At 51.6% G+C, this 24,290-nt stretch overlaps 1 protein-coding gene across 23 annotated transcripts; it reads right to left on the reverse strand.

Annotated features, from left to right (window-relative positions):
• Positions 1 to 52: 52 nt before the first annotated feature.
• On the reverse strand, positions 53 to 24,066 carry USP48 (ubiquitin specific peptidase 48). 23 transcript variants are annotated; one of them, XR_014931783.1, is made up of 27 exons: positions 23,888 to 24,066; positions 23,235 to 23,355; positions 22,912 to 23,062; positions 21,659 to 21,786; positions 20,045 to 20,169; positions 19,629 to 19,737; positions 18,274 to 18,407; positions 17,959 to 18,041; positions 17,511 to 17,690; positions 15,309 to 15,434; positions 13,304 to 13,453; positions 11,022 to 11,222; positions 9,704 to 9,818; positions 9,449 to 9,579; positions 8,093 to 8,164; positions 6,591 to 6,715; positions 6,314 to 6,436; positions 5,645 to 5,706; positions 5,088 to 5,198; positions 4,355 to 4,477; positions 4,047 to 4,153; positions 2,669 to 2,773; positions 1,959 to 2,114; positions 1,618 to 1,743; positions 1,403 to 1,451; positions 1,100 to 1,126; positions 53 to 993 (listed from the first exon to the last, which is right to left on the reverse strand). XR_014931783.1 is itself a non-coding variant. In XM_015882240.3 (27 exons), exons 1-27 carry the CDS (start codon positions 24,019 to 24,021, stop codon positions 971 to 973), a joined length of 3,102 nt encoding a protein of 1,033 aa, XP_015737726.2. In that variant the 5' UTR covers positions 24,022 to 24,066; the 3' UTR covers positions 53 to 970. The 23 variants fall into 23 exon arrangements, 17 of the variants coding, with proteins under 17 accessions (XP_015737726.2, XP_085364959.1, XP_015737725.2 ...); XR_014931781.1 differs by having other exon boundaries at positions 6,314 to 6,472; XM_015882240.3 differs by having other exon boundaries at positions 4,355 to 4,482.
• Positions 24,067 to 24,290: the final 224 nt, after the last annotated feature.

Here is a 24,290-nt window from a genome sequence, read left to right on the forward strand (position 1 = left end):
GGTGTCAAGAGCCAGGAGGATGGCAGATCCAGGGGAGCAATGGCCACAAAGCTCCAACAGAACAGGAAACGTCTAACTTTATTATGAAGATACCTCAACAGTGCCCCTTTTTTTTTTTTTTTTTTTTGGCCCCCTCACTGGCCCCTGCTACAAACACACAACTGGGGAAAGGGAGAGATCCTTCCTAGGAGCTGGAGATGTACAAAAATTAATTAGTGCATTCCTGAAAACGAGAACAGGGAAAAACCTCTCACCAGGGGCCCACGCGGCCCCACGGATCCAAAGAGACGGGCACAGAGCGCTCCTGGCAGTAACGGACCAGAGAAAGATGGTATCAAAAGTCATTAAAACAGCCCACGTTTCTAAAAACACAGTTCACAGAGAGAGGGACCGTGCGGCTACTGGGAGCGCTCACGGCTGGAAGTGAAGCTGCGAAGGCGAGTGGTGCAATGAGGGCAGCCCAGCCCTGGGAGCACAGGGCTCCCACTGCAGGGAAATGGATGAAGACATTCCTCACAACGAATAATTTCTTTACTTTCATGCTGTACTGAAAGAGGAATAGCGGATCAAAGAGAGGATTATCTGGAAGCAGGTTACGCCTAAATTGTTACCGGAGAACAGATCAAGATGGTTTTGATCTACTGCATCACAACTCCTTTGGGGACAGACGATGCCCCCGCCTCCCCTGCTTGAAACATCTGCCTGAATGGGGCACAGGCTGCCTCTGCTGCTACACTGTCCAACCCTACTGCTGCTTTATTAAATATAAAATGGGGAACGTTCTCTTGAAGTCAGGATGTGTCCTTCAGTGCAATCTGCTTTGACATAAGGCATTTTGGGGGCAGTCATTTCAGAATGGGTTTCTGCCTTCTGAAGAATCAAGAGCTCAGTCCCATATCCACCTTTTTTTCTAAATGCCCTACCATGTCAAATCCTCTTCCCTTCTGGTCTGCCAGTGCTTGTAAAGCCATCAGTGTCCGAGTAAGCCCGTCCCTGGGAGCAAGGAGACAACCACCACAATTACAGCGCTGGCGAGGTGGAGCTGAAGTCAGCGTGGGCTTCAGTAATAGGGGAGAAGGGTGGGGGGGAAGATTCTCACCTTTAAATCCTTCTTCAGGCATACAAACTGGGGATGGAAAGAGAGAGGCAGCACGTTAGAAGTCTCCTGACAGTCACTTCTAAAAGAATCCTTTGTGTGAGAGCAGTGCGCTGCAGAGCTCAGCTGTACCTCCAGCCGACAGCCATGGGAAAGCTTCAACATCTCTATTTTCCCCCTCACATTTCAATCCAAAGCCAACACAGCACAACGCAGCTGCCCCTATCCCTGCCGGAAGCACGGCAGCAAGGCAGCCTCCCAAATCCCACACCTCCCCCCAAGCACACACAGACCCACCTCCCTCACCTTGCATCACATCGTCCATCGCTGCATAATCTGCAATCGGTTCATCAGCCTGCAAAGCAAAGCAGACAAGGTTAGCAAGCACCTGGCAGAGCTGCATGGGGTCATGCTCCTTAAAAAGGCTCTCTGTGCCCCAAAAAGCTGCGAGGGAAGAGCTCGGCAAAGCAGCTCAGCTCTCTGCTTTCCTTCCTCCCAGAGCTGTGCTGCTCACACCTTACCTTGAGCAGGATGACAGACTCAGGGATGATGCCCAGGCTGCCGAGCGTCGCTGTGTCGTCACTCAGGATCTTCCCATCGATGGACAAGTTCTGGTCGAAGGGAGCAACTGAAAATGCATGCATGATCTGTGCCAACACAATGAGACATGCTGGTTTTGTGCGGAGGAAAAAACACACTGCTGAACTACACAAAAAGACCACGTGCAACACAGACACACACACGGCGCCGCAGGGGTTCAAACTACTCCCTCCATCTCCTCCCAGCTTCACTCTCCTGACCATTAACTTCATGAGTCTTTTTTATTCCAGAAGACACATTTCTTGCAGCATGACAGCCTTACCTGTATTTTCAGCTCTTTCAATGTCTGGTTAGCAGAAACAAGCAGTGCTTTTTCTCCTCTGACCTTCCGGTGCCGGGTGCTTCGCCGGATGCCTTGCTTTTGGTAGGAGATGTAGCTCTGGTGTGAAAGCTTCTGGCGCTTCGTGCCACCGTTGCTCTGAAAGAGAGATAGCGGGGATGAGGAGCTTGGTGTGGGCACCATGCAGCATATCAGCTCCTTCCCAGGCTGCGGCGCTGCCCCAGGGGAGCACCCAACACATGCAATGCCACCAGGAAGGTAGGAGGACCAAAAGAACTTCAATTCCTGCTCCTATCACCAGCACTGAGCTTACCCTGATGCTGCAGTGATCACTCCTGTCCAAAAAGAGAGCATCACCTGCACCATGCGACAGCACCCCAGTGCTGGGAGGCACAACCCTCAGTGTCCCTTTATTTGGGATGTGGCATAAGGAATAAGAGGACACACCAGGTGGGCAGGTCTCTGAGCACAGGCCTCTGACTTTGTTGGTTTTAAAACCAAAAAGCACAGGCATAAAAGTGGCCGCAGTAATGCAGAGACAAAACATGTGGTATGACCACCAGGATGGGACACATGGGCATCGCTGCTTTCCCTTTGTCCCGTAAGATGCAAACAGAGGAGAGCTGTTCCATCATGCTGACTCAAAGAGGCTGGTGCAGTGCAGAGGAACCTCACAGTGTTTTGATCTCTACCTGGTTAAAATCTGGGTCTTGCTCCCCCTCTGGCTTGTTTTCCTCCCTTTCCTCTTCAGCTTCTGAGCTGCTCACGTTCAGCTCTGGAGCAGCGTCCTTCATTACCTGAAGTCATAAAAATCATTCTCCATAACTAACCCAGACTGTCGCATCATGGCAAACAGCTTTCAAGTCTTCAAGGATGCCACCTTGATCAAATGAACCGAGCTACAGATACCTGGAGATCCACTTCACGTGCTCAGGGAACGCTCTCCCCCCCCCAGGCTGCACTGAGCCACAGGGACCAGGCTTAGAAGATGCAGCTCTGGAGCAGCTCTGTTGGACTGCAGCTGCTGGCTGCCAAGCAAACCCCACTTGGGGACATCCTACTTCCTGCAGCTCCAGACCTCTTCAGGCAAAGGGAACATCTCCAGGGGCCTGCACTGATTTCTTTCCCATTAACTGGCTGCTCCTCTGCTCAAGTAAGTCTATTATGAAAGCCCTAACCCAGAGAAAGGAGTATTATCTGTAAATTATACACTTATCCTCCCTGCAGCAGACCGACAAGAGGCACTCACTGCTGTTATTTATGGGTCTGCAGTTCATAAGTAAACGAAACCTAAATAACTGACACCGATGTGCAGAACGTAACACCCTGCTCATTCGCCCGCAGCTCTGCAGGCTGCATGGCTCTGCTGGGTGCTCACATGGCCACAATCTGCCTGCAAGGAGCCCAGCTGTGCTTTCCACCCCCAGTTGCCTAACAGCCAAACCCCAACCATGTCTTTGCAGTTCAAGATTGCAGCTCCCAGCTGTCCAGCACCAACGGCAGAATCCCCAGAGCCTTCTGGATTCCAACAGTGCCGCCCTATGCTGACTACTGTCTGCATGGGGCTGGGGCTTCCCGCTGGGAAACAGTCCCTGACTGCGAGGCAGAGCTGGCAGGAGGGTAGCAGTGGCTCTGAGCACTGCAGCGGGCACTGCCCCACCAATGAAGGATCAGCGTGCCAGCTCTCGCCCCCCTCTGCCAGCCCCAGCTGCCAGGTGAAAAATAGCAGCCTGTTCTCACAGCCCTGTCCAGCACTGTGACAAAAAGCCCTCCTCCACACTGGAGCCAAGCGCCACGCTGGGATTCAGCCCCTAGGCAGGCTGCAAAACCACGGCCATGGCTCCAGACCACGTTCTGTGCTCTGCTCTGACAGCTTAGAGCAGATCTCTGGGTTCCATTCCACCCCCCAGAACAGGGCTGCGAGGGAGAGAGAAATCAGTAGAAGCCTGTGAGCTGCCTTGCCCTGCCTGCAGGCAGCCACTCATCTGGCCATGTAGGTTCACAGCTGGGGCAGCTTCTGAACAACGAAATGGTGCTGGGATGATGGAGGACCAAAGGAGAGATCCATACCTTTTTATTATCCACCACTTTATGGATGTAGATGGTTGCTTGGGTGTACTCACGCAAGTCCCGCTGCTGTTGGCATAACAGCCCTTCTCTGCACTCTGGACAGAGTTCTGGGGAGACACAAAGGAAAAGGCATTTAATTGCTTCAGCTCCTTGGAGACACCAAGCACTGCACCTGCCCAGCGCAGCTCCTCGCTAACCCACAAGTGCCAGAAGTGCCAGCCAAGCTCAGTGGGATCCACAGGGATATGCCCAAGTAGGGCCAGGTCCTGCAGCACTGAGAAGCAACGCAGCAGGGAAAGCTCACTCACGGGGCTCAGAGCTGTACAGTGCACTCTCTGGCTCTCCAGCAGCTCGCGTGCGGGTGATTTTGATGACGTGATCCACCACAAAGAGTTTCTGAATCCTCTCCCACTCGCTGGGCCATATTAGAGCTATACTGTGCAAAGAAACAAGAACGTGCTTTATGACATGGGAACACCTCCCCTCTCCCTTCCAGTCTGCTAATGCAAGAGGAGCAGCAGAACCCACTTGGTTACCCCAGCTACAAGAGGGCCGGTGTGCCCAAGGTAACGGGGGCACAGCAGCACGTCCTTAGTGACGCTGCTGAGCTCCAGCCATGCCCAGTGCATGGCCAGAGGGAGGAGGAGAGAAGTGGAAGATCTGCTGCTGTTAGTTCTGCCTCGCTGCAGAAGCAAGGCTATGGAGCATTAGCTCCAGCCCAGTGCCTGGTGCTCCAGGAGCAAGTCTCAGGGAAAGCAAAGCTTCAGCAGCTAGATGTTGCTACACCCCAGTCAGGCTCCGGGTAGGCTATTGTTAGGAACTAGCCAAGCTTAAGTAAGCTCTTTTTTCCTGAGCCAGCATCCTTGGACAATTTGGGTCTCGCCCTGCATGGAGATTTATACTAAGGTACGCCTGAGGAAACGGATGCATTCCCTTTGTTTGGGGGGAGCGTGTGCTCCTGCGTCACCGCAGCTCAGTGAGCTCTGAGAAGCTCCCTGGGGCTTGCACGGCAAGGCAGACGTGAGAGGAGAAGGAACTCACAGCTTGGAGTCTTCTTTGGTCATGGAAGCATAGGTGAACATGAGGCCCCCGTGGGGGCAGAGCAGAGCGCTGTTCCCCAGGGAGGAAACGGGGCTGCACCGCGTCGGCCTCCTGCTTGGGCAAAGGGAAATGGGGGAGGTTATGGCACAGAGCAAGAAAGCACAAGTCTGCAGGCAGCAAGAAAAGGTAAATTGCAGGTGAGTATGTGCACATGGTGTTCCAATGGGGAATGTGAAACTGCCACCAACATGGAATCAGGGCTGTGCTCCTGTCCCGCACAGCCCGCACCATCCGCAGCCCACGGTAACGGTGACCTCCGCCTGGGATACAGCTCCAGGCAGATGAGAAAACTAATCAGGTTACTATCTAATCTGACCATCTGGTTAAGGCACAGTAAACAAGGAAATTTGGATTCTTGCAGTGTATTACAATTGCTACAAGGCAGAGTCCAGGTCCTTCCAAATCAGCTTCCCTGTTTCTACGCACGCAGCTCTGCACAACACCGACTCAAAGCCTCAAAACCAAACAGAAAGCACCGAACAGCTAAGCCCAGTTACCTGACAAATTTCCTCCACTCTTCTACAAAGAACTGTGAGACGATATACAGCTCGTCTGTCTCCTGGAAGGGGGAAAAAAAAAACCCACGACCTTCTGTTAATCAACCCAACAATAGAGAGGCAATGACTGTTCAGCTTTTTCTGCAGTGCTTGTTCTCTTTGAGACCTCAGCATTTTTACCATGACAACTCCAACCAAGCACACTGGGAAAGCCAAGTAAAATAATTTGAGATCAAGTACCAAGCACTTACATTACTAATCTTGTGTTTATTACAAAGTTAATTTAGCTTTAGATCCAATTACCTCTAATTCATAGCAGGAAACAGCCATTTCCCCAGAGCAGCTCTCTGGCACTGGGGTTCCTGTGGCCGAGTACCACTCCTTGGACTGGGGCTCTGAAGCAGATCCCTCTGTATCCCCCCGAGTATGGGGTGAAAACAGCCCACCTGCCCCCACTTTCTGAGCACTATCAGTAAGGCTGTGCCGCATCAGTATTTCCAGGGATGGATGTAACCATCGAGAATACCATCCCTACTCATCTAACTGACTCCAGGCCAGCAACAGCTGTACTGGCACATGAGGACTCCTGCGTACCAAACGCAAGGCTCAGTGCCAAAGCAGCTAACCAGGGATACAGCTTGCATCCTGATACCTCATCCCGGCCCCTACCTGTGGCCAGCTGCCCAGGCAAGGTCGACATTTGTCGTGGAACAAGTTCTGTAGGGACATCTTCTGCTCACTGGCCATCATCTTGTGCAGAGCTTCGTTTTCTTCTCCTTCGCGCTCCAAAATCTGTCCAAAACAGGTTGGTGCTTCAGTTCCTAGCAGCTATTCAAAGGTGACATTGTTTTTCCCCACTGCACTGGAGAGCGTTGAAGAGGAAACAAGAAATGCAGCCACATATTTACAGCCAGAAAAGGAGCAGTGTTGTTTGTTATTTGGATACCTTGCATTGGGAACAGCATTCTTTGTTATTTGGGAACTCAGGGGCCTTTGGGAAATATTGCTTGAGCTTCTTCCAGGCTTCCTTTGACACCACCCTCCTCTCGTTCTCGGATATGCACAGGTCACCTGCAGGGAGACAGGCAGGAGAAGGGCTTTGCCCCACTGTGCTCAGCAACCAAACCAGATTGAGGAGATTAGTGGGTATCAGCGTGGTGGAAGGCAGCCGTGTCAGCAAAAAGAGCCCAACTAATACACAAAGTCACCTTCAACTTCTTTATCGTTTCTCTGCTCCGACTGCCAAAAAAACAGACTTGAACTCACATTCAGGTTTCAGAGACTCGAGCAGCGGGTAAATACAGACCACAGGAAAGCTGGGAGGGGAGATGCCTGGAGAAGCAAGGACTGCAGTGGGGGCACCAGGCTGCTGCTCTCCGACCATGGCTACAGAGCTGTGAGGTCAGGGTGACTCTGTTTTGTGGGCTGCAGACAAACCCATGCCCTGTGGAAGAGGAGCTGAGTGCTTCCTGCAGCCTCAGCGAACAAAATCTCTGCTGCATAACCTCAGCTGCCCCACGCACCATACAGCCAGCAACCCATAAAGGCATAATTACCCTACCGACACCTCAGCCCATACGCTGCAGAGGAACATCTGAAGCATGCAGAGGTGAAAGGGGGCTGTTCTCCACAAGGAGCCAAAGGTTACCTCCAGCAGGTGAAACAAAACCTGCCAGGCGCCCATGTGCTCCAATATGGCCCAAAGTATCAGATCAATGAGCAGCTGAGCAGCGTAACACTGCCACAACCCCAGCAGCCTGCTTCCACGCTGCTTGCCGGCATTAGGTGCTCCTGTTTGCCAGCAGCAGTTTTTCTGCACTGGGAACAACTCTCTCTGAAAAGCAGGTAGTGCTGCGACAAACTGTTCAAACACCATTACCCTACAGCCTTGATGAGCCCTAATGACAGGAGGTGTGCTGCTAATTGATGGATGCCTGCCAACAGGAGCCTCCAGCAGAACACAGGCAGGTCAGGCAAGCAGTGAGATCCAAGCAGCAGCATAGCTAACCAAGCAAAGCACGGAGCAAAACAGCCAACATCAGGTCACAACCTGATGTAAGTGGACACCAAAGCACAGCAGGTGGGGGAATCAATATGCCTGGGTGCCCCGGATGCAAATAGAAACAGTGGATTTTCTGCAGTTGTGGTGGTAAGTGCTTCTGATACAGGGAGAACAACCTGACGCTGTCTGCTTTCTCTAGCATCTCCCACTGCTCTCAGAGCAATGCTGCAGCCCCACGCAGCACCCACGTTCCTCTTCAGGGGCTGGGCTGTGCTCGTGCCCTTTGCACCACTTGCTTCATGTTTTTAAATGTCAGGAAATGTGAAAATGAGAATAAAAACATGTTTCTGTGGTAACTGCTCATGCTGGTCCCAGGCTAAGAGGTGAACATCTGGAACAGTGGGCAACAACAGAAGTGTTCAGCTCCGTCCCCCGCAGAGACTTACCATGTGGGCAAACAATGTCCTCATTAAAATTTAACTCTTCTTCCTCCTCTCTCTTTTCCTCGTTCGCTTCATCTAATTAAAAAAAAAAAAAAAGAAAAGAAAAATTAAGAAGATTGTATCATTTCTCACTGAAGAAAAGGGGAAACCTTTGGGGGGAGGAGTCTGGTTTCTCTTCAGCAGAGCTCTCAGCCCAGGGGAAACCTGGGAAGTGTTATTCTGTTCTTCTCTAACACATGGGCCTGTGCCTGCAGGCCAGGCTGCATGGAGTGCTTTGAAGCGCTTTGAAGCACGTGGAGCACAAGAGCATCTTTTGTGATATGACAAAGGGTGCATTTGTTCCAGCTGCAGCACCACAGGGCTTCACTGCTCAGAGCTAACTCAAACCTCTAGGCGAGGGCTGAGCATCACAGCACAGTGTGCTCTGCTCCACGCTCTGATATCCAGCGTGAGCATTGCTACACTGGAGTTCAGAACTGCTCTGCAGACAGAAGCATTGGCCATTGAGTGAGAGTAACAGAAAAACCAGCAACATCACAGTGCAGCAATGTGACGAAGGAGCAAGCTGGCTCGTGAGGTCACCTTGCTCTCAGAGCAGGCTGCACCCCCACGAAACGGCACGTGGGACGACCCCTCAGCTGCTGACGCAGGGAAGAGAAGTGCCCTTTTCTCAGTGGATGCCACAAGCCCCAGCAGCAGCCTACAGACAGCATCACTGCAGTATCTGATGTTCTCAGAGCCTTCCAGCCCAAGATCGATGCAATTAACTGATCTCCACTTCCATTCAAATGAGCTCCTTGCCCTCAGTTATGAAAGGAAAAAAGGATTCAAAAGGAATCAGGTTTCTAATGGAAAGTAAATAAAATAACAGAAGGCAAATAAAAATCCCCACCAGTTGTTACAAACACAATACACGGATAGAACAGAACCCAGCGCATGGTATTTTTTTCTAAGCCATGTTTTGCCAGTGCTGCTCCACCAGCTGTGCTGTTTCATCCGTAGGCCTTTGCAGTAAACATCCCCAAGATAATGTTCATGTTTCTTCCTTCCCCTGCACACTCTCATTCAGATAAAAGGAGATGAAAAGATCACGTGCCTGGGGTGGTAATTGTACACAGCTCTGTAAAACTACTTATTACCTCATCTTCTTCTCTGGGTACGAAGATCACCTGGCAGTTTTGAAGCTTATCAAATAAAAAGCTCCTGAAATTAAGGCTGTGTGATATCAAACCACCCAAAGTGCTTTCCCTCCCCGCTCATAAAAGGGAAGTAAAACAACACACGCCAGAACACCTGACGTGTCTTTTGTTAAGGGGGGAATCAGTCAGAGCTGGCAGAGCTCTACAGCAGCAGAACTACCTTTGTTTGGTGTGTTTCCATTCAGTTTCCCATTGCTGTGCTCTGCGTCTTCGTCTTGCTCATTTAATTGCTCCAGAGCCAACTGACGCCAGCTCCGCAAGGACGCCTTTCCAACCCAAAACCCATCGCTCCTGCAGGGAAACAGCAGCGTTAGAAATGCAAGTCACAGCCCAAGTGGTACAGCTAACTTAGACATTAGTTAGCACAGCTAAAAACACGTTGGCAATGTGTCTGAAGGCACCAGGACTCACGTACCCCTTGACTGTTATCTTCAGCAAGTTGGTTACAGTTTTGTAGTCTTCGTTTAGCTGGTTTTTCAGACGCAGGATTCGACATCTTTCTACCACACAATCCTTGCAAAGTGCTTTGACTGGGATGAGGGAGGAAAGAAACACTGTTATGCTTCAAGCATGCTCAGCTCAGCATCTAGCTGGTTTGAGAACTCAGAGATGTGGAAGGTGTGCATCGGTCACTGTGCATCACAACCTGAGATGTGGCATGTAAGCAGGGGAACTGCCACAGTACAACTCCTCAGCTGAGGTGCTGTCTGTTCTGCCAGCTGGCTGGTGCCAGAATGAAGAGAGCTGTGAGGGAGCTCACACTGACACTTGGATGTGGGAGGCAGAAGGCAGGGGGCTGAGGCATGTACCCCAAAGGCTGCGTCACTGCCCTTCTGTGGCACAAAGGTACAGTGCAGACACCTCCAAGGAGTTTCATGGGATGAGAGGGCTCCCTGCCACCCAGTGCAGGGAACTCCAGCCAGCAGCCAGCTAATAGCACAGAAAAGCTCCAAAACTTCTGTGATGCTGTACTGATCCAGAAGCAGGGGCAGCCCTGCATGTGGCCTTACACCTTTGGACGGGAGCAGGGGGGTCACAATCAAATCCTTCCCTCTCCATCATCCTCAATGAAGAAACTGCAGGGGATTTTCCAGCTGACTGATAACGGCTGCCCTTTTTTTACAAGGCCTGCCTGCATCACAGAATGTTCTGCTGGCTGTATTTCTTCCCTATAAGTGCCTAGCAGGAGCCAAGCTAATTTGGTCTCAGTGGGAGCTACTGAGCTCCTTTATAAAAGGAACCAAGCCTGGAGCTCAGTTCAGAGATGCCCAGGGACAGCAGAGGCCAACCCTGCCCACAGATAACACACGTGGCAGATGTGTGCAGCACCAGCATTGTTTATTGATAGGTGTGTGCTCCCAGCGAATGAATCAGCCCAGGACGGGCTGTGGGGTGGGTGGGTGGGTGGGAGCAGAGACTTTCTTATCAGGCATTTTAAAAATCATTTTGAAGAGTCTGAGGGCTTAACACACGCAAGTTGTGCTATTTCACAGAATTCACTTTGCTGCTTTCTCAGGAGGAGCAGAACTGAGGCCCAAAACCAGCCCAGCCATCAGACTAACTGTATTTATATGGACGTTAACATAATTAAGTGATTTTTAAAATCATAATAACAACAACCTGAAGCACTCGGAAATAGCAGCACAGAAATAAAATTATGGTAACAAAGGATGGCCCAGAATAAGGCTTGAGCACATGCTCAGCACAGCAGGAGGGAGACCTGTGAGCCTCACCGTTCAGCCTGGGTCCCCCGCCGTATCTCCTGTAGAAGAAGTCAGCCACGTACTCCGATATCCTTTTCATTATGCATATCTTGTCTGGATGCAGCTTCCCGTGCGAGCACAGGCAGGCTGTGTTGTCTATGGGTTTGGGAGGGGTGGACTCATCCAGCCACTTCTGCAACCATTCAAGAGAGATGAAGTCGTACGGGGAACCTGGGGGAGAAAAACACAGAGAGAAACAAGCCCATACGTGTCAGCCACCACACTACACAGTGGTTGGCATTTTATAATTACTCTGACATTCAATGGTACTTTCATAAACGAACAGGCTATGGCAGTTGGTGATATATCCATGGTACAAGCTGGCAAACAAGTGACACAGCTCCTCTGCCCAGCCCTCTGGGCTTCTCTTACCACCCTGGCCCAGGGAGGCAGAAGTGATTTACATACAGTGCAAACGGTAACTTGGTCAATTTTTTTTTAGTCCAAACATGAATTCGTTTTGTTCCTGAAGCAAAGCAGCAGGCTCACTCCTGTCTGCCCAAAGGGAAGCACAGAGCCAGGGTTCAGGTCAGCGGTGGGTCAGGTCAGTACAAGCTGTGAGATGGCTTTGTATGACACCCCTACATCTCCACCCTGAGACTCATATTGACGCACACACCCACAGAACACATCTGGTTACACCGAGAGGAAGAGTGGTGCATTGTGAAGCTGCTTGCTGGGATTGGTGTGGAACAACACACATGGGCAGGTGGCTTATCTCAGTGCTTCTGCCCGCTTCAAATTAACACACATCCGTCATTTCACACCAAGGAGCAACAGAGAAGCTCCAGCAAAATACTCAGCCCTAAAACATGCACAGGGGCTTTGCGAGTTCAACTCTCCCTCCTGCAAAATCCAGCAGCAGCGTTTCCATCTTACACAATGCTGCTGAGACTCACAGACGTGACCTCTGGAGAATTGCAGTGCTGTCAGAAAGGCTTTGCTAGTTTGGGATGAAAGCCGCCTCCCCCAGGAAGGACGGGCTTTTCTTTTTCCTGAGGCACGCTCTACAAAGCTGGCAGAAAATGTGTCTGCACAGCTGCAGGGAGAAGCAGAGCTCCCGAGGGACTGGGCCTGCAGCAGCTCTGCCCCACTCAGCAGCTCTGTCCCCAGGGCAGCACCTTAAAGCAGGAGCAGAGGAGCTGAGTTTTATTCCTTTATCACGGTAGGAACATCAAGAGTTGAGCTATTCTGTTGCTGCTGAAGGGGATAACTCACCAGGACTGCTCTTGTTACTCCTTTCTAATGGTGACTCACAGCATATTCATACCTCTATCACGACCATCTACCGCAGCTTTGATTTATGGGTGACATTTTAACACCCCTCAGCCTCACAGCTGAGCTGTGACACCCCCTGGTTCGTGAGTTATGCTCCTGTGTTCCCAACGTGGGCTCATGGACTGAGCAGGCACACGCACAGGGGAGAGGTTTAAGACCTCAGCCAAAGGCTGCTGCTCAGCTCCTGCTGCTGGTTCTGAGCACGGAGCAAGCTAAAAGCTAGAAACAATCCAAACTGTCTAACAGGCCGCACAAACATCTGGAAGTGTTTAATTCCAGTTGCTGGGAGTTTTTAGGAGATGCAGAGTGGGAGGATTTCCCCCGTGCTGGGCAGACAGTGAGCTCCCATCTGCTTACTCTGAGGAAGATGGGAGAGAAAGGCATTGGGGGATAAGAATCCTGGTGCTCAGATACGCTAAGGCAAAAAGATGCAGGGAACAGGAGGAAAGAATTAACCTCAGTCACTCAGGCTACGAAGCTCAGGCAAGCAGCTCTGAAGCCTCAGCAATGATAAATCGAATTGTTTTCTGCTGGAAGCCAAGCATTCCTGTACCCTGTTACCTGCAGGTTAATTTAGACCAACAGCACCGCAGCTTGACGTGAGTTGGCAATCTGAGACCGGGCAGTTATTCTGCCTCGATGCCACTGAGCTCTTAACGAGACTAGCTGCTCACCAGGCAGAAGCAAGCAGTCACAATGCATGGAAGCACACAGGAGACTGACAGGAATGGAGCAAGAAGGGAATTAGCGATGCCAAAGGCCATTAGAACAAGCGAAAAGGGAGAAAAATAGGTTAAGGCAGATAAACAAGTGAAGGGAAGCAAATCCTCAGCATGCACACAGCAACAACAGTCAGTGATCGCCTTCCTCGCCCAGAGGGCCACAGCCAGAGGGCCGGGCTGCAGGTTAGTTACACAACATCACTAATCTTAGCAAGGGGCTACTACAAAAGACTACCACAATGTCTTACAGACCAGCTTCAGCAGGTAACCTTTGGTAGAGCTCCTTCACCTCTTCGTGCTTGATTTTGCCCCTGGCCACGCTCTGTTTGCGCATCTCGGCCATTTCATTGCACCACTCCTCAAACTTGCAGTTATCGCGCTCCACCAGCTCCTGCAGGAAAGCTGTAGGGAAAGGGGAAAAGAAAAAGCCACCTGTCACCTCAGGGAGAAATGCAGTGATGGTCATTGGCCCCACAATTAGTTACTAGGGACAACAACTAAGCCCAAGAATTCCCCCACCCCCATGACAACCAACACATCAGGTTTTTCTGGAAGCAAAGCACACGGACATTGCTCTTTCCAATACTTATGGCAGTAGATGATTAAATGCTGCCATCCTGCAGGATACAAGGCACCCAAGGGAATCATTTACCCAGCGCTATGCAGGGAAGCGACACTTGCTGTGCTGCAGAAAACCTCTGCTGGCTGAGCAGCCAACGCCGAGCGCTGGTGGCTGCATGAAGTGCAGAGGCTGTGAATGCTGTGGCAGGGCAGAAGAGCCCAGCACTGCCCTGCCTGCTGCCCAGCAGCTCCTCCTGCTGACAAAGAGCAGCTGCTCTCAGGACAGAACTGAGAGCTCCTTGTCCCACCTTCAGGCCTTGTGCTGCACACACAAGGGCACAGAGCCCTGATGAGACTAGAGATACGTGGGGCAGACCCTCACCTTGCTGCAGAGGTGGAGGTAGTGGGAAATTCTGTTGTCACCAATGGAAAAAAAAACTTGGAGTGGAGAAAGATAAAGCGTTTCCCTTGCAAGGGAGGACAGAGGGGTTCTGCATGGTTTTTCCTATTTAGAGGTTGTTTGTAGAGCTAAGATATTTCAGAGAGGTGAACACTTGTGCAGCCAGAGAATGCAGCACCCACCTTGGAAAAACACAGCACTATGAACCATCAGCCAGACCTGCCTGCCCTCAGGTCAGCGCTGGGGAGCCAAGCTGCCCTTCTCTGCCGTGCTGGAAGAGCCGTTTTTAACGGCATCAAAGCAACATGCCTTGAATTTGCAGTTGCATGAAGCCTCTCCAAAACCACCAGGCTTGACGGCTGCCCTTTGCTCTGTGTACCTGGCACGCCTCCATGTGAAACAAAGGCAACCGCAGGGCTGCTCAGGAATTCGGAGCTGGGTGGGGAAGCTTTGCCGAGTATTGTTTTGGGCAGAGGGGTGGGAGGGAAGGGAGCCTAAGAGAGCTCAGAAAAGAGGCTGAAACGCCGATGGGAGGCACAAACCATCACCGAGCCGCAAGGCCTGGAGGGTGGGCTTTGAGGTGGGGGGGGCAGAAGGGCTGAAAAGCTTTGATGCTGTGATCACAAGGGTCCTGCAGGGTTGTAGGAAGCTGTACAGCTCAGTCCCACCCCTGCACCCAGTGACACAGAATGCTGACACACAGCTCAGCTCTGAGGGGAAGCAACACCTCCATCAGCCCTGCTCCACAGAAAAAGGAGAAGGAGCAGCACACCTGCAGCCTCACCAGCACCAGGGGCCTAATTAACACCTCAGATCAAGTAGCACACAAACACTGAGCATCATTAAATCCACAGGGCAAACCTTCGGGGATTTCTGCCACCCCCAGTAATTCTAAAGCAAGATACAAACGTGCCTGCACAGAGCTCATGCTGAAGGCTCGCAGTCTCTCATTTTTATGCCATCTATCCTCAGTCTGGCAGAGATTAAGCACTTGCAGAAGACATCAGCACTATACCCCTCCAGCACAGCACTTGCCCTGCTGACGGTCAGTCCGAGTGGGACATCACCTCCTCCTGACCCTCTCACAGAGGTGGGGACAAGGTGCCCCCAGCAGGCCCAGAGGTGACATTATCAGGTTTACACCACCAGAGTGCTGGGGAAGCCCAAAGATTTTGCCCATGTTGCGACAGCAAGTCACCACGCAGCACCAGACAGCAAAAGGTCCTTCGAGCACAGCCATGAGCAGGGATGTGCTCCAGGAGAAGAGGTGCAGATGTCAGGAGTGCTCTTCCTTACCTGGTACTTCCACTGTCAGTGACTTCTCCCGGGTCTGCAGCCTGTACACCAGCATGTAAGCGTTGCGTGAGCAGTGAGTCCCTTTCCCACATTTAGGTTTACGGGTCTGAGATTTTGAAGGCTCCGCTGTGGGGCACAGAAGCAGAACACAGTGAACACACAAACTTGCTCATGGACTCTCTTAACAGGTCAAGCTGGCCACATGGATGAGCAATGCTCCTGCAAGCCTGGCACCAGCCCAACATTGAGCCCAAAGCAAGCCCAACTCCTTCCAGCATTCCTGGAGGCAGGACAGCTAGAGGGACTAAATGAGGGCCCTGCTGTAAACCATGCTCCTCCAGAGAGGCTTTATTCTCTCCCCAGACCAGCCCTGCCAAGCCAAAAGCAGCTCTTGCACAAACATTCCTCCTCTGCCTTGTGTTGTTAGTGCTGGTGTCCTGACACCAAAGAACAGGGTCACATCCTCAGGGAAGAGATCTACTTGCACAGGATCATGGATTTAAAAACAACACTGGGACAGTTCTGCTGGGCAGTTCTGCTGAGGCAAACAGCCGTGGAAATGCTCATCTCAGAGCAGCTGTCGTATGATGCAAGCTCATGTTGCAAGAGTGACTGCTTCCAGACTGACAGGCAAGGAAAGCAAACTTCCTACAGCTGCAGAGTCAAAATTCATCGTGTGTGTTAACGCAAAAACAAAAATACTAAAAAATCCCAACCCTCCGGAGTTCAAACTATAAACTAAATATTGAAATAGTTTTTAAGAAGTGTCATTTTGTTTCTCTCTCGTGTTCTGGAGAAAAATTTCATGCATTTTCTACCAAGCCACCCAGGGGACTTCCAAGACAGTCTTTGTTTTGCATTTTCTCCAAATATGTTGGGCTGTTCCCATCAACAACACCAGGCCTCAGGACTATCCCTACAACAGACCTCTGCTTTGCACTGCCAACCTCCTCCTGCTGCTGCATGCATTTGTAACGAAGACAGCAACACTCAAAATCCAGTTTTGCGTGGAGCAGGCAAATTAGCACTTTCCTATTTTGCTTAACATTTAGTGAGTATGCTAAGGCTTCCAGCCTGAAAAAGCTTCCAGACATGCTTTGCTTCCACCCAAGTAGCCCTGTGCTTCAAACAAGAACACATTCTTGCAGTTAAGCACAATCTTTTAGAGGGTCAAGGCCACAGCAGTCCATCTGCATCTTATTCTGCTCTTCTGGGCAGCTTGGGAGGTTAAAGAGAAAAGGATGTGGACGTTTTATTTCCTCTCAGGGCTCATTTTCCTCCCTTACACCACTAGATGTCTAGCCAGCTTCACAACTGGGCTGAGATTGCGCGGCAGTCAAACATTAACAGGGTGACAAGGCTGCTCTGGCAGCAGTCTGCACTGATGCATGCCATGATGAAATGCAAGGTGTTTACTAGCAAGAGAGCTGAAAAGAAACTCGCATCATGCAGGTGCTGCATGGGAGGCAAGAGGACAGGCAGGCCAACACCCCACAGCTTTGAACACAAATCTAAGGGTATGTTTTCATTAAGCTGTTGTTTAAGGATGCTTTCAAAAAAAGGCAGTGTTTCATCAGGTCCAATGACTGGTGCTGGAAATGCAGCACAACAGAAGAACCCAGGGGGAAAAGTGTTTTGGGAATGGGTTACTGGCACTGTAGGAGGACACCAGCAGAAGGCAAGGTGACAGCAGTACAACAAAAGAAAAAGAAAGAAGCACAAACAAAAAGGCCATCTTGGATTTTCTGGACTGAGATTTGTATGAAGACTCTCTGCTGCCTCCTAATAGAGCCAAAGAGCAAAACAATGCAGCGGAAATGAAAACAGCATGTTAAGGAAACTGAAAATCATGCTGTTATCTGCTCCTGAGCCTCCTCCTGCACTCTGGCCAAGGAAGCAGCTGCTCCACCCTGATAGCACCCCCAGCTTATCAGCGTGTTATCTGCCATGTGGCAGCAAGAGAAATACCAGAGGAAAGGGAATAATCATGAGGCTTGCGTAAACACTTGCACATAAACACTTGCACGGGGCACAGTGAAGCAGATCTAGCAGCAATTAACAGAATCTGTTTCACACCTTACTCCTAAGATGTGATAGCACGTGTAGGAGCACTTCTGTTTTTAAGAGCATCAGAGCCTCCATGTATTGGGCCTCCGTGAAATGAGTTATTGTGAAAATACACTCACAACTTAAAGGTTTTACCTAGATCTTCCTCAATCCCCAGCTGCAGTTTCTTCCCCTCCATCTTCTCAATGTCTTCATCATTGAATTTGTACCACTCTCCTGTCTGTGGGTCTTTCACGTGGGCAATGTAGTGCCCCGAGTACGCGCTCACACCTCGGTGTATGAGCACAGCACTCAGTTCATACACATAGACACCATCTGGAAGGAAAACAGTGGTTATTCAGCTCCTGCTTTCTTTCCTAGCACTTCAGCTTTCTGCAGGGCAGCATGCAAAGGCAACACCTAGCTGCCCATCTCCCCAAGCCCTCTTCACATTGCTAGTTAGAGCTCCTGCATTCTGCCCAGCTGGGCACAGACAGCTGCTGCTCCGGCTTCCAACAGCTCTGGACAACCATGAGCAGATTCAGACAAGACCTCCTCTCGTTTGTTGAGTGGTAACTGCCAACTACCACAGGGTGCTACTCACTTTTTTTTTCCATAAAAGGTTCCATGTCAAGCAGCTCGGAGAAGCCAATGTAGGTGTTCAGCTTTTTCTTATGACCAGTTTGTCTGTGCGAAGGCAAATGGCCAAGCTTCAGTTCAGGGGACAGCACTAATAGTTCACATCTCACAGTAACTTTCCTTGAAGCCCACCGAGCATCCCAAGAGAAGCTCATGCACGCATTCAATCCTCAACATCTCAAACCAATGTGGAAAGAGCAGAGCAGATGGCTTTCCAAAGGGCTTCCAAGCACCCAAGGCACTCCTGCTTTTACAGCACGCACTCCAGCGAGAGGCTTACCTGTCAAACACGAAACGCATCAGCTGCAAGTTGAGTGTGCATGGAAGACTTAGCAGCCTGATCTTCCTTGTGGCATTCTGCTTACTCTGACAAGTTTCGCAAAAATAACGATTGTCCCCTTCTAATTTTTCTTCCTGACCAGGGGAGGGGAGGGGGGCAGAAAGAAAGATCTTGAGAACAGGTTACCCTGCAGTCAGCCCCTCTACCCAAGCCACCCACCGGAGACTGGAAAGCACTGAAAATATTTTAACCATTGAAGTCTCTGCCCAGCTGCCTTCCAAAATAATCTACAGGTTGGAAATCTGCAATCCTCTGGGCTAATAATGGCACTTTACAGCAGTCTGCTATGACTGTGCTGTCACTTCAAATGTCAAGCCAGACCTCAGGCTGCTTAGAAGGCTGCCAAGTTTGCTCTCCACTTGACCAAAGTGCACCAAGTTGGTTTAATACCACTAGGGCTAAGGAGAAAAAGGAACTGCCCTTTTATGTGATCACGCAGACTAAGTTAATGTACAGTCACATTTTAGCCTGTAAATCACAGTCCTTTGGGCTCAGCAAAACACACATCAGCCAGGGAAAGGAGAGTCTGAGCTTGGGTAGCACCAGTGACAGGATTAGGCCTGAGAACTCCAACTCCAACCTTTTCATTCAGAGGAGAAACACACAGTTGGAAGCTACCAGTATCAGGGCAGCAGCACTGCTGTCTGCATGCAGCTGCCCCTTCGTGTGCACACAGAGCTGCCATTTTTCCCAGCACACACTCCAGGAGCAAAGCAACCAGCTCGCACGGCAGGTTAGCTCTACACTCACGCTTCCAGCCTTTACCAGAGCTGCAACTTTGGATTCCAGCAGGTTTTCAAGTCACAAACAAGCACTTGCAGCTGTTCCCTCAGCTATTCCAGGGCCTTGCTAGTATTTTTGAGAGCAGGTTTTAGAGCAGGAAATGCCTCCCGTTGCTATGCAGATAAGCACCGGTATGGAAAACACAAAAAGCAGCCATTCTCCCAGTGCTATCCACGACAAAGCATTCAGACACTTTTACTCAGGCCTCCGGGGCTTTCCCAGCTTTCCTGGGAAGGCATTACAACTAAACACATCTTCCAAGTGCTTTTGAAAGCTGTTACATGCGCATGTGCAGCAATCCTGCCCAGAGCCACTTCTCCCTCCCCTGTGGAGTGCATGACTCATGACTGGGTTGTTTTTCCGGGTTTACAGAAAAGCATTTCCTTTTGCATTCATCTCAATGAGGCAGCTCAGCTCCAGCAGCCCACACCAACCTCAGAAGCTGCTGGTTGATGAAGGGAACAGAACACCTCACTAAGGACAGCACAGCTCACAAACCAATCAGACCGTACCTTGAGAAACTCTGTTATGCAGTCTGTCAGCTGCTTGTGCCCTTGGATATTTAACTCCAGCTCATAAAACTTAGACACGAGTTTGGACTCCCTACCGCACTGGTTGCAACTAGAATAAAGAAAACACAAATGCGTGAGACAAGTTCACCAGGCAATGAGCTGTAATTCCTCAGCCACTAGTAACCCTCCCCCTGTAGCTATGTAACAGCTAATGTGCTACGTCACAACAATGCAGGACAGCGTGTGCAGGATAACAGCACCTACCAGGAAACCATGGAGCACCTGCTTACTACTCCAGAAACCTCCAGCACAGCATTTCAGCAGCTCACCTGCCTGCTCCAGCTGCTAGGTGGGAAATTTCCCCTCATATCCTCCTGAAATGTGTAAATCTTTCTTCCCAAAGACCACACACTTACACTGTGACATAGGCGTACTCCCCACAGAACTGCTTCTGAACAATGTTTCGAACATCTGGATTTTTTTGTTTGGATAAAGTATCTTCCAGCAGCGACATGAACAGCTTGGAAAATTCCTGGGCATCCTGAAACAGAAAGCCAAAGCTTTTAACAATACGCCGAGGCACAAAGCACAATCACTGCTAATTTACTGCCAATTACACAGAGCCCTACACACAGCCTGCGCAGAGACTCCAGCGTGCCCTGCATAGAAAGAGACCAGGCTGGAGAACTAAAGAAAAGAGGAATTTGCCTAAAAGGAGCACAAGGCCCCCAGCGTGAGAGCACAGCAGGAGTGAGGCTGGCTCTGGGCCAGCAGCTCCGGGTGGCTTTGACTTCTGCCCCGCTGCTCGCAGGGGTTCTGGATGGAAAACAGCAGCTTGTTAACCGCCTCAATCCCTTCGTGCTCCACCTGGCGTGCAGACATCAGCTCCTGCTGCCCGGCCACGCTGCTCTGCCCTGCTAGATCACAGCAGCTCTGAAAAGGATGCAGGAGCAGCTCGCAGAGCATTAATCATCCCCTGCCCCAGCACGGCTGGGTGGAAGTTAATCTCTCCAGCCCACCATTCCTGCAGAGATTTCTACCCTGTTAGCGCTCGTTAGTCAAAGCCCCAGCACACAACACAAACTACCTGCATCGAGTGACACGGGAGGAAGAATAAAACTGAGAAGCTGCACTGTGGCTTTGCTCCCTTCCTCCTGCAAGGCATGGGAGCTGCTCCACGCACCACAGGGCAGCCCTCTCCCCTGAGATGGCTCTCTGCCTTCTGTGCTGCCTCCCTTCTCCTTGCTTCCACAGCCCTGCACTGTTCTCTCCTCCAGAAAACAAGCTAGCTTTCACCTTGCTCGCCTGCCCAGGCCTCAGCTCTCCTCTCACTGCTGTGCCTGCTGTGGTCCCACAGCTCCTCTCTCTGGTTCCTACCATTGTCACAATGGCACATGGCACTTGGCCAGCCTTTAACCTCACCAGTCACTAACAGACACTTCCTTCCCAGGGATGAGGAGCGACATTCCCCTCCCTCATCCTCTCCTGGCACTGCATACCTGCACTCTGGCTCTGATTCCAGCTGTTCTCCCTTACTACTCAAAGCTCATTTTCAAGCTCGGTTCTTCTCTACAGCCCCCTTCAGCTTCTGCAACAGCCCCACGTAGTGCTCACCATTCCCAAAAGCAAGTTCTCTGCTCACAGCCTCATGCAGGACCTCAGACAGCTCTCATCCCGTTGGGGTCTCAGCTCCCCCTCTTCCCCCCCTCACCCCCCCCCTTCCCATAGGAGTTCAGCAGCACAAAGCCCTTCCCTGTGCCTCTCAGCTCCAGGGAAGGACCTGGGAAATGATCTGAGAAACACGGTCCTGGCTCACTCCCAAGCATGCTCAGTGCTTGTGGAGCAGGTGCTGGTCTCATTGCTCCTCCTGCACTCGCCCCAAGGAGGGCCTGGAGCAATTCTTCTCCCTTTGTGTTTGTACAAATGAGGCTGAGCAGCAGATCCCAGCTCAGAGATTGTTCAAATAACACCTAAAAGGACAGTTTCACACTTCTTTAGAGAAAGTAATTACAGACAAGACTCAGGCCTACCTGCTGCTGGCCTGTATCCAAGCCCAGCGCTTTGACAAACCCAGAGGGATCGATGTATCGCCTTTTGCTGTTCTGCAGCAAGGCAAACAAGTACTGGAGATGCTCACAAATGGTCTGAGGCTCATAGTCTATTAAAAAAAATAGAAATTGTTCTTTGTACGGTTAACTTGTACAACTAAAAGTCACCCGTTAGTAGCGCTGTTTTAAACCATCATGAGATCTGAAGCGGTTAATGTCAGCAATGAGGGCTAACTGTCCTGGTTTCAGCTGGGACAGAGTTCATCTTCTCCACAGCGTTTGGTACAACGCTATGTTTAGGAGAAAAAATAATGCTGATAACATCCCAGTGTTTAAGTTGTTGCTGAGCAGTGCTGCACAAAGCCAAGGACATTTCAGCTTTCCAGCTGTTCCTTCTGCCCTGCTAGCAGAGGGCTGGAGGATGCAAGATGCTGGGAGGGACAGAACCAGGAGTTGAGCTAAAGCAGCCAAACGGATATTCCATGACAAATGGCATCATGTGCAACTAGAAAACTGAGGCTGGAGTGGAAGCCACTGCTCTGGGCACCAATCAGCAGGTGACAAGCAGCTGCCTCGTGCACCACTTGTTTTATAAATACTCAGTAAAATATCATTACAGTCATTTCCTCCTTCCTTTTCTGCCTTAGTAAAGAGTTCTTATCTCTACCCATGAGCTCTACTTCTTTCTCTCATCTCACTGGGAGAAGGAGCAGTGAGCAAAGCAATCAGAGCTGAGCTGCTGCTGGGTGCCCACACAGCACCAAGCACGGGCCAAACATCTCGCAGCACCCAACACGAGCTGTCAGAAAACAGCTTGAGCCAAACAACAAGATGCTGTTCGCTACACACCTCAAAAACAGGGTGGCTCAGAGCACAACTCCAGCACAGCACCATGAAGAAGGTGCAGCACCACAGCCCCTCACACCCAGCACCTAAGTCCTCACCATCTGTGGCACCAAGCGCAGCTTTCTGACTAGAAACCCAAGGAGTTTTCAACCAAATCAGATCACAGCAATTTGAGAAATGATAAAGGATGTCTTAGCTTGATTTGCTCCTAAAAACTGAGTGAAGGACTTGAAGAGCCTCACAGAGACGGAACCACCAGCTGCAGCATCAGCCACTGATTCACACCATAAATGTACTCTCAAAGTCTACGCCGCCAGGTTTTAGAAGAAAACAAGGAAGACCATTTCATTCACACCAAAAAGAGAACGCTGTGGTAAGTTCCCACTGACCTTTGTCTTTGGGGATGCTCTCCCCAGCTGTGTGCTCACTGCTGGAACATAAGTAGAGGGCTTGCCGCAGCTCTAGATTAAGAAACCACATCTGCAAGAAAGTGTTCACGTAGCACGTGGCGCCGAGGTTCGTTAAGCCCACAAATGCGTTCTGGTATGACAAAGAAAGCAACAGTTATCAGCTGCCACTGCCAAGAAGCAAGTAGAAATGCAGCAGTTGGGGTGGGAGCAGCCGAGTCACGGTGCATCCCAGTAACAGCTGGGACAGGCACAACACAGAGATGTCCCCCCCGCCTCATCCTGGGGCAGGGTGCAGGCTGTACCTTCTTGCGTCGCTCACAGTTGGGATCATCAATGTTGTGGAAGCTGTTCTCGTCGATCTCGCCCAGCCAGACGTGCTCCCCGATGCCCACCAGGCAGTTGGGGTTCCCCCGGCAGTTCCTCCTGCAGGAACAGCACCAAAACCATCCGTCAACCACCAAAGGGACAGAGCCCCTCGGGTGGGAGATGGGGGGACGGGGAGAGAAGGTGACTGTGGGGACAACAAGGGGGACTCACAGGGCCCCACACCTCCCCACAACACAGGGCTGGGAGAGAACTGGGAAAGCCACAAGGAGAGGATGGAAAGGGAACCCCGGGGGTGTGCTGAGAGAATAAAAGGGGGGAGAGGGAGGGACGCGGGCCCCCAGCTCCCCAGAGCCGCGTATCCGGAGACAGACAGGGGAGGGACCCCCCCATCTCCGGGGTAACGTGAGAGAGCGCCCGGGGAGCGGGGGGGACAACGGAGGGACCGGGAGAAGAGCCGCGGTGCTGCAGGGCCTGGAGCGGGGGAGGGGAGAGGAAGGGAAGGGAAAGGAAGGGAAGGGAAGGCCGCTCCGCACAGCAGCCGAGGGAGGAGCAGCGCGGGGAGCGGGAACAAGGGCGGGGGAAGGAAGCGAGGCCCGGGGCCGGGAGCTCGGAGCGGGCCCGTCCGTACCGGCAGGTGCCGCGCTGGCAGGGCTCCAGCCCGACGCGGTAGGCCGCCTCGATGTGCTCCTGCGTCACCGCCTCGGGCGGCACCGTCTCGGTCCAGCGCCAGGCCGCCTTCTCCAACTGCAGCCGCGGCGCCATCGCGGCCCCCGCTCCGCCCGGCCCCTCCCGCCGCCGTCACGGCCCGTGACGCCACACGCGCGACGCGGTAACGCCCGACGTGGCGCGAGCTGCTGACGTCACATCCCGCGCGACGCGGTGGGCGAGGCCTGCTTCCGGCAGGGCCTACTTCCGGTGGAGCCTGCTTCCGGCAGGGCCTACTTCCGGCCGCCATTAAGCCGCCCTGTAGCCGTACGGCGCCGCTCGTGTCGGGCCGGTTTGATCACCGCGGCCGTCAGCTCCGCCCCGCC

The sequence above is a fragment of the Coturnix japonica genome, chromosome 9, assembly GCF_054131305.1.
Source record: "Coturnix japonica strain WE chromosome 9, WE-NBRP24, whole genome shotgun sequence".
NCBI classification, from domain to species: domain Eukaryota; kingdom Metazoa; phylum Chordata; class Aves; order Galliformes; family Phasianidae; genus Coturnix; species Coturnix japonica.

Coding starts and splice junctions, on each gene's coding strand:
- USP48 (XM_032448697.2), bottom strand. CDS start 24,021: ATGGCGCCGCGGCTGCAGTTGGAGAAGGCGGCCTGGCGCTGGACCGAG. Junction 15,435..17,510: donor GGGGATTGAGGAAGATCTAG/GTAAAACCTTTA, acceptor TGTGCCCCACAG/CGGAGCCTTCAAAATCTCAG. Junction 1,127..1,393: donor TGTGATGCAAGGTGAGGGAG/GTGGGTCTGTGT, acceptor TTCCATCCCCAG/TTTGTATGCCTGAAGAAGGA.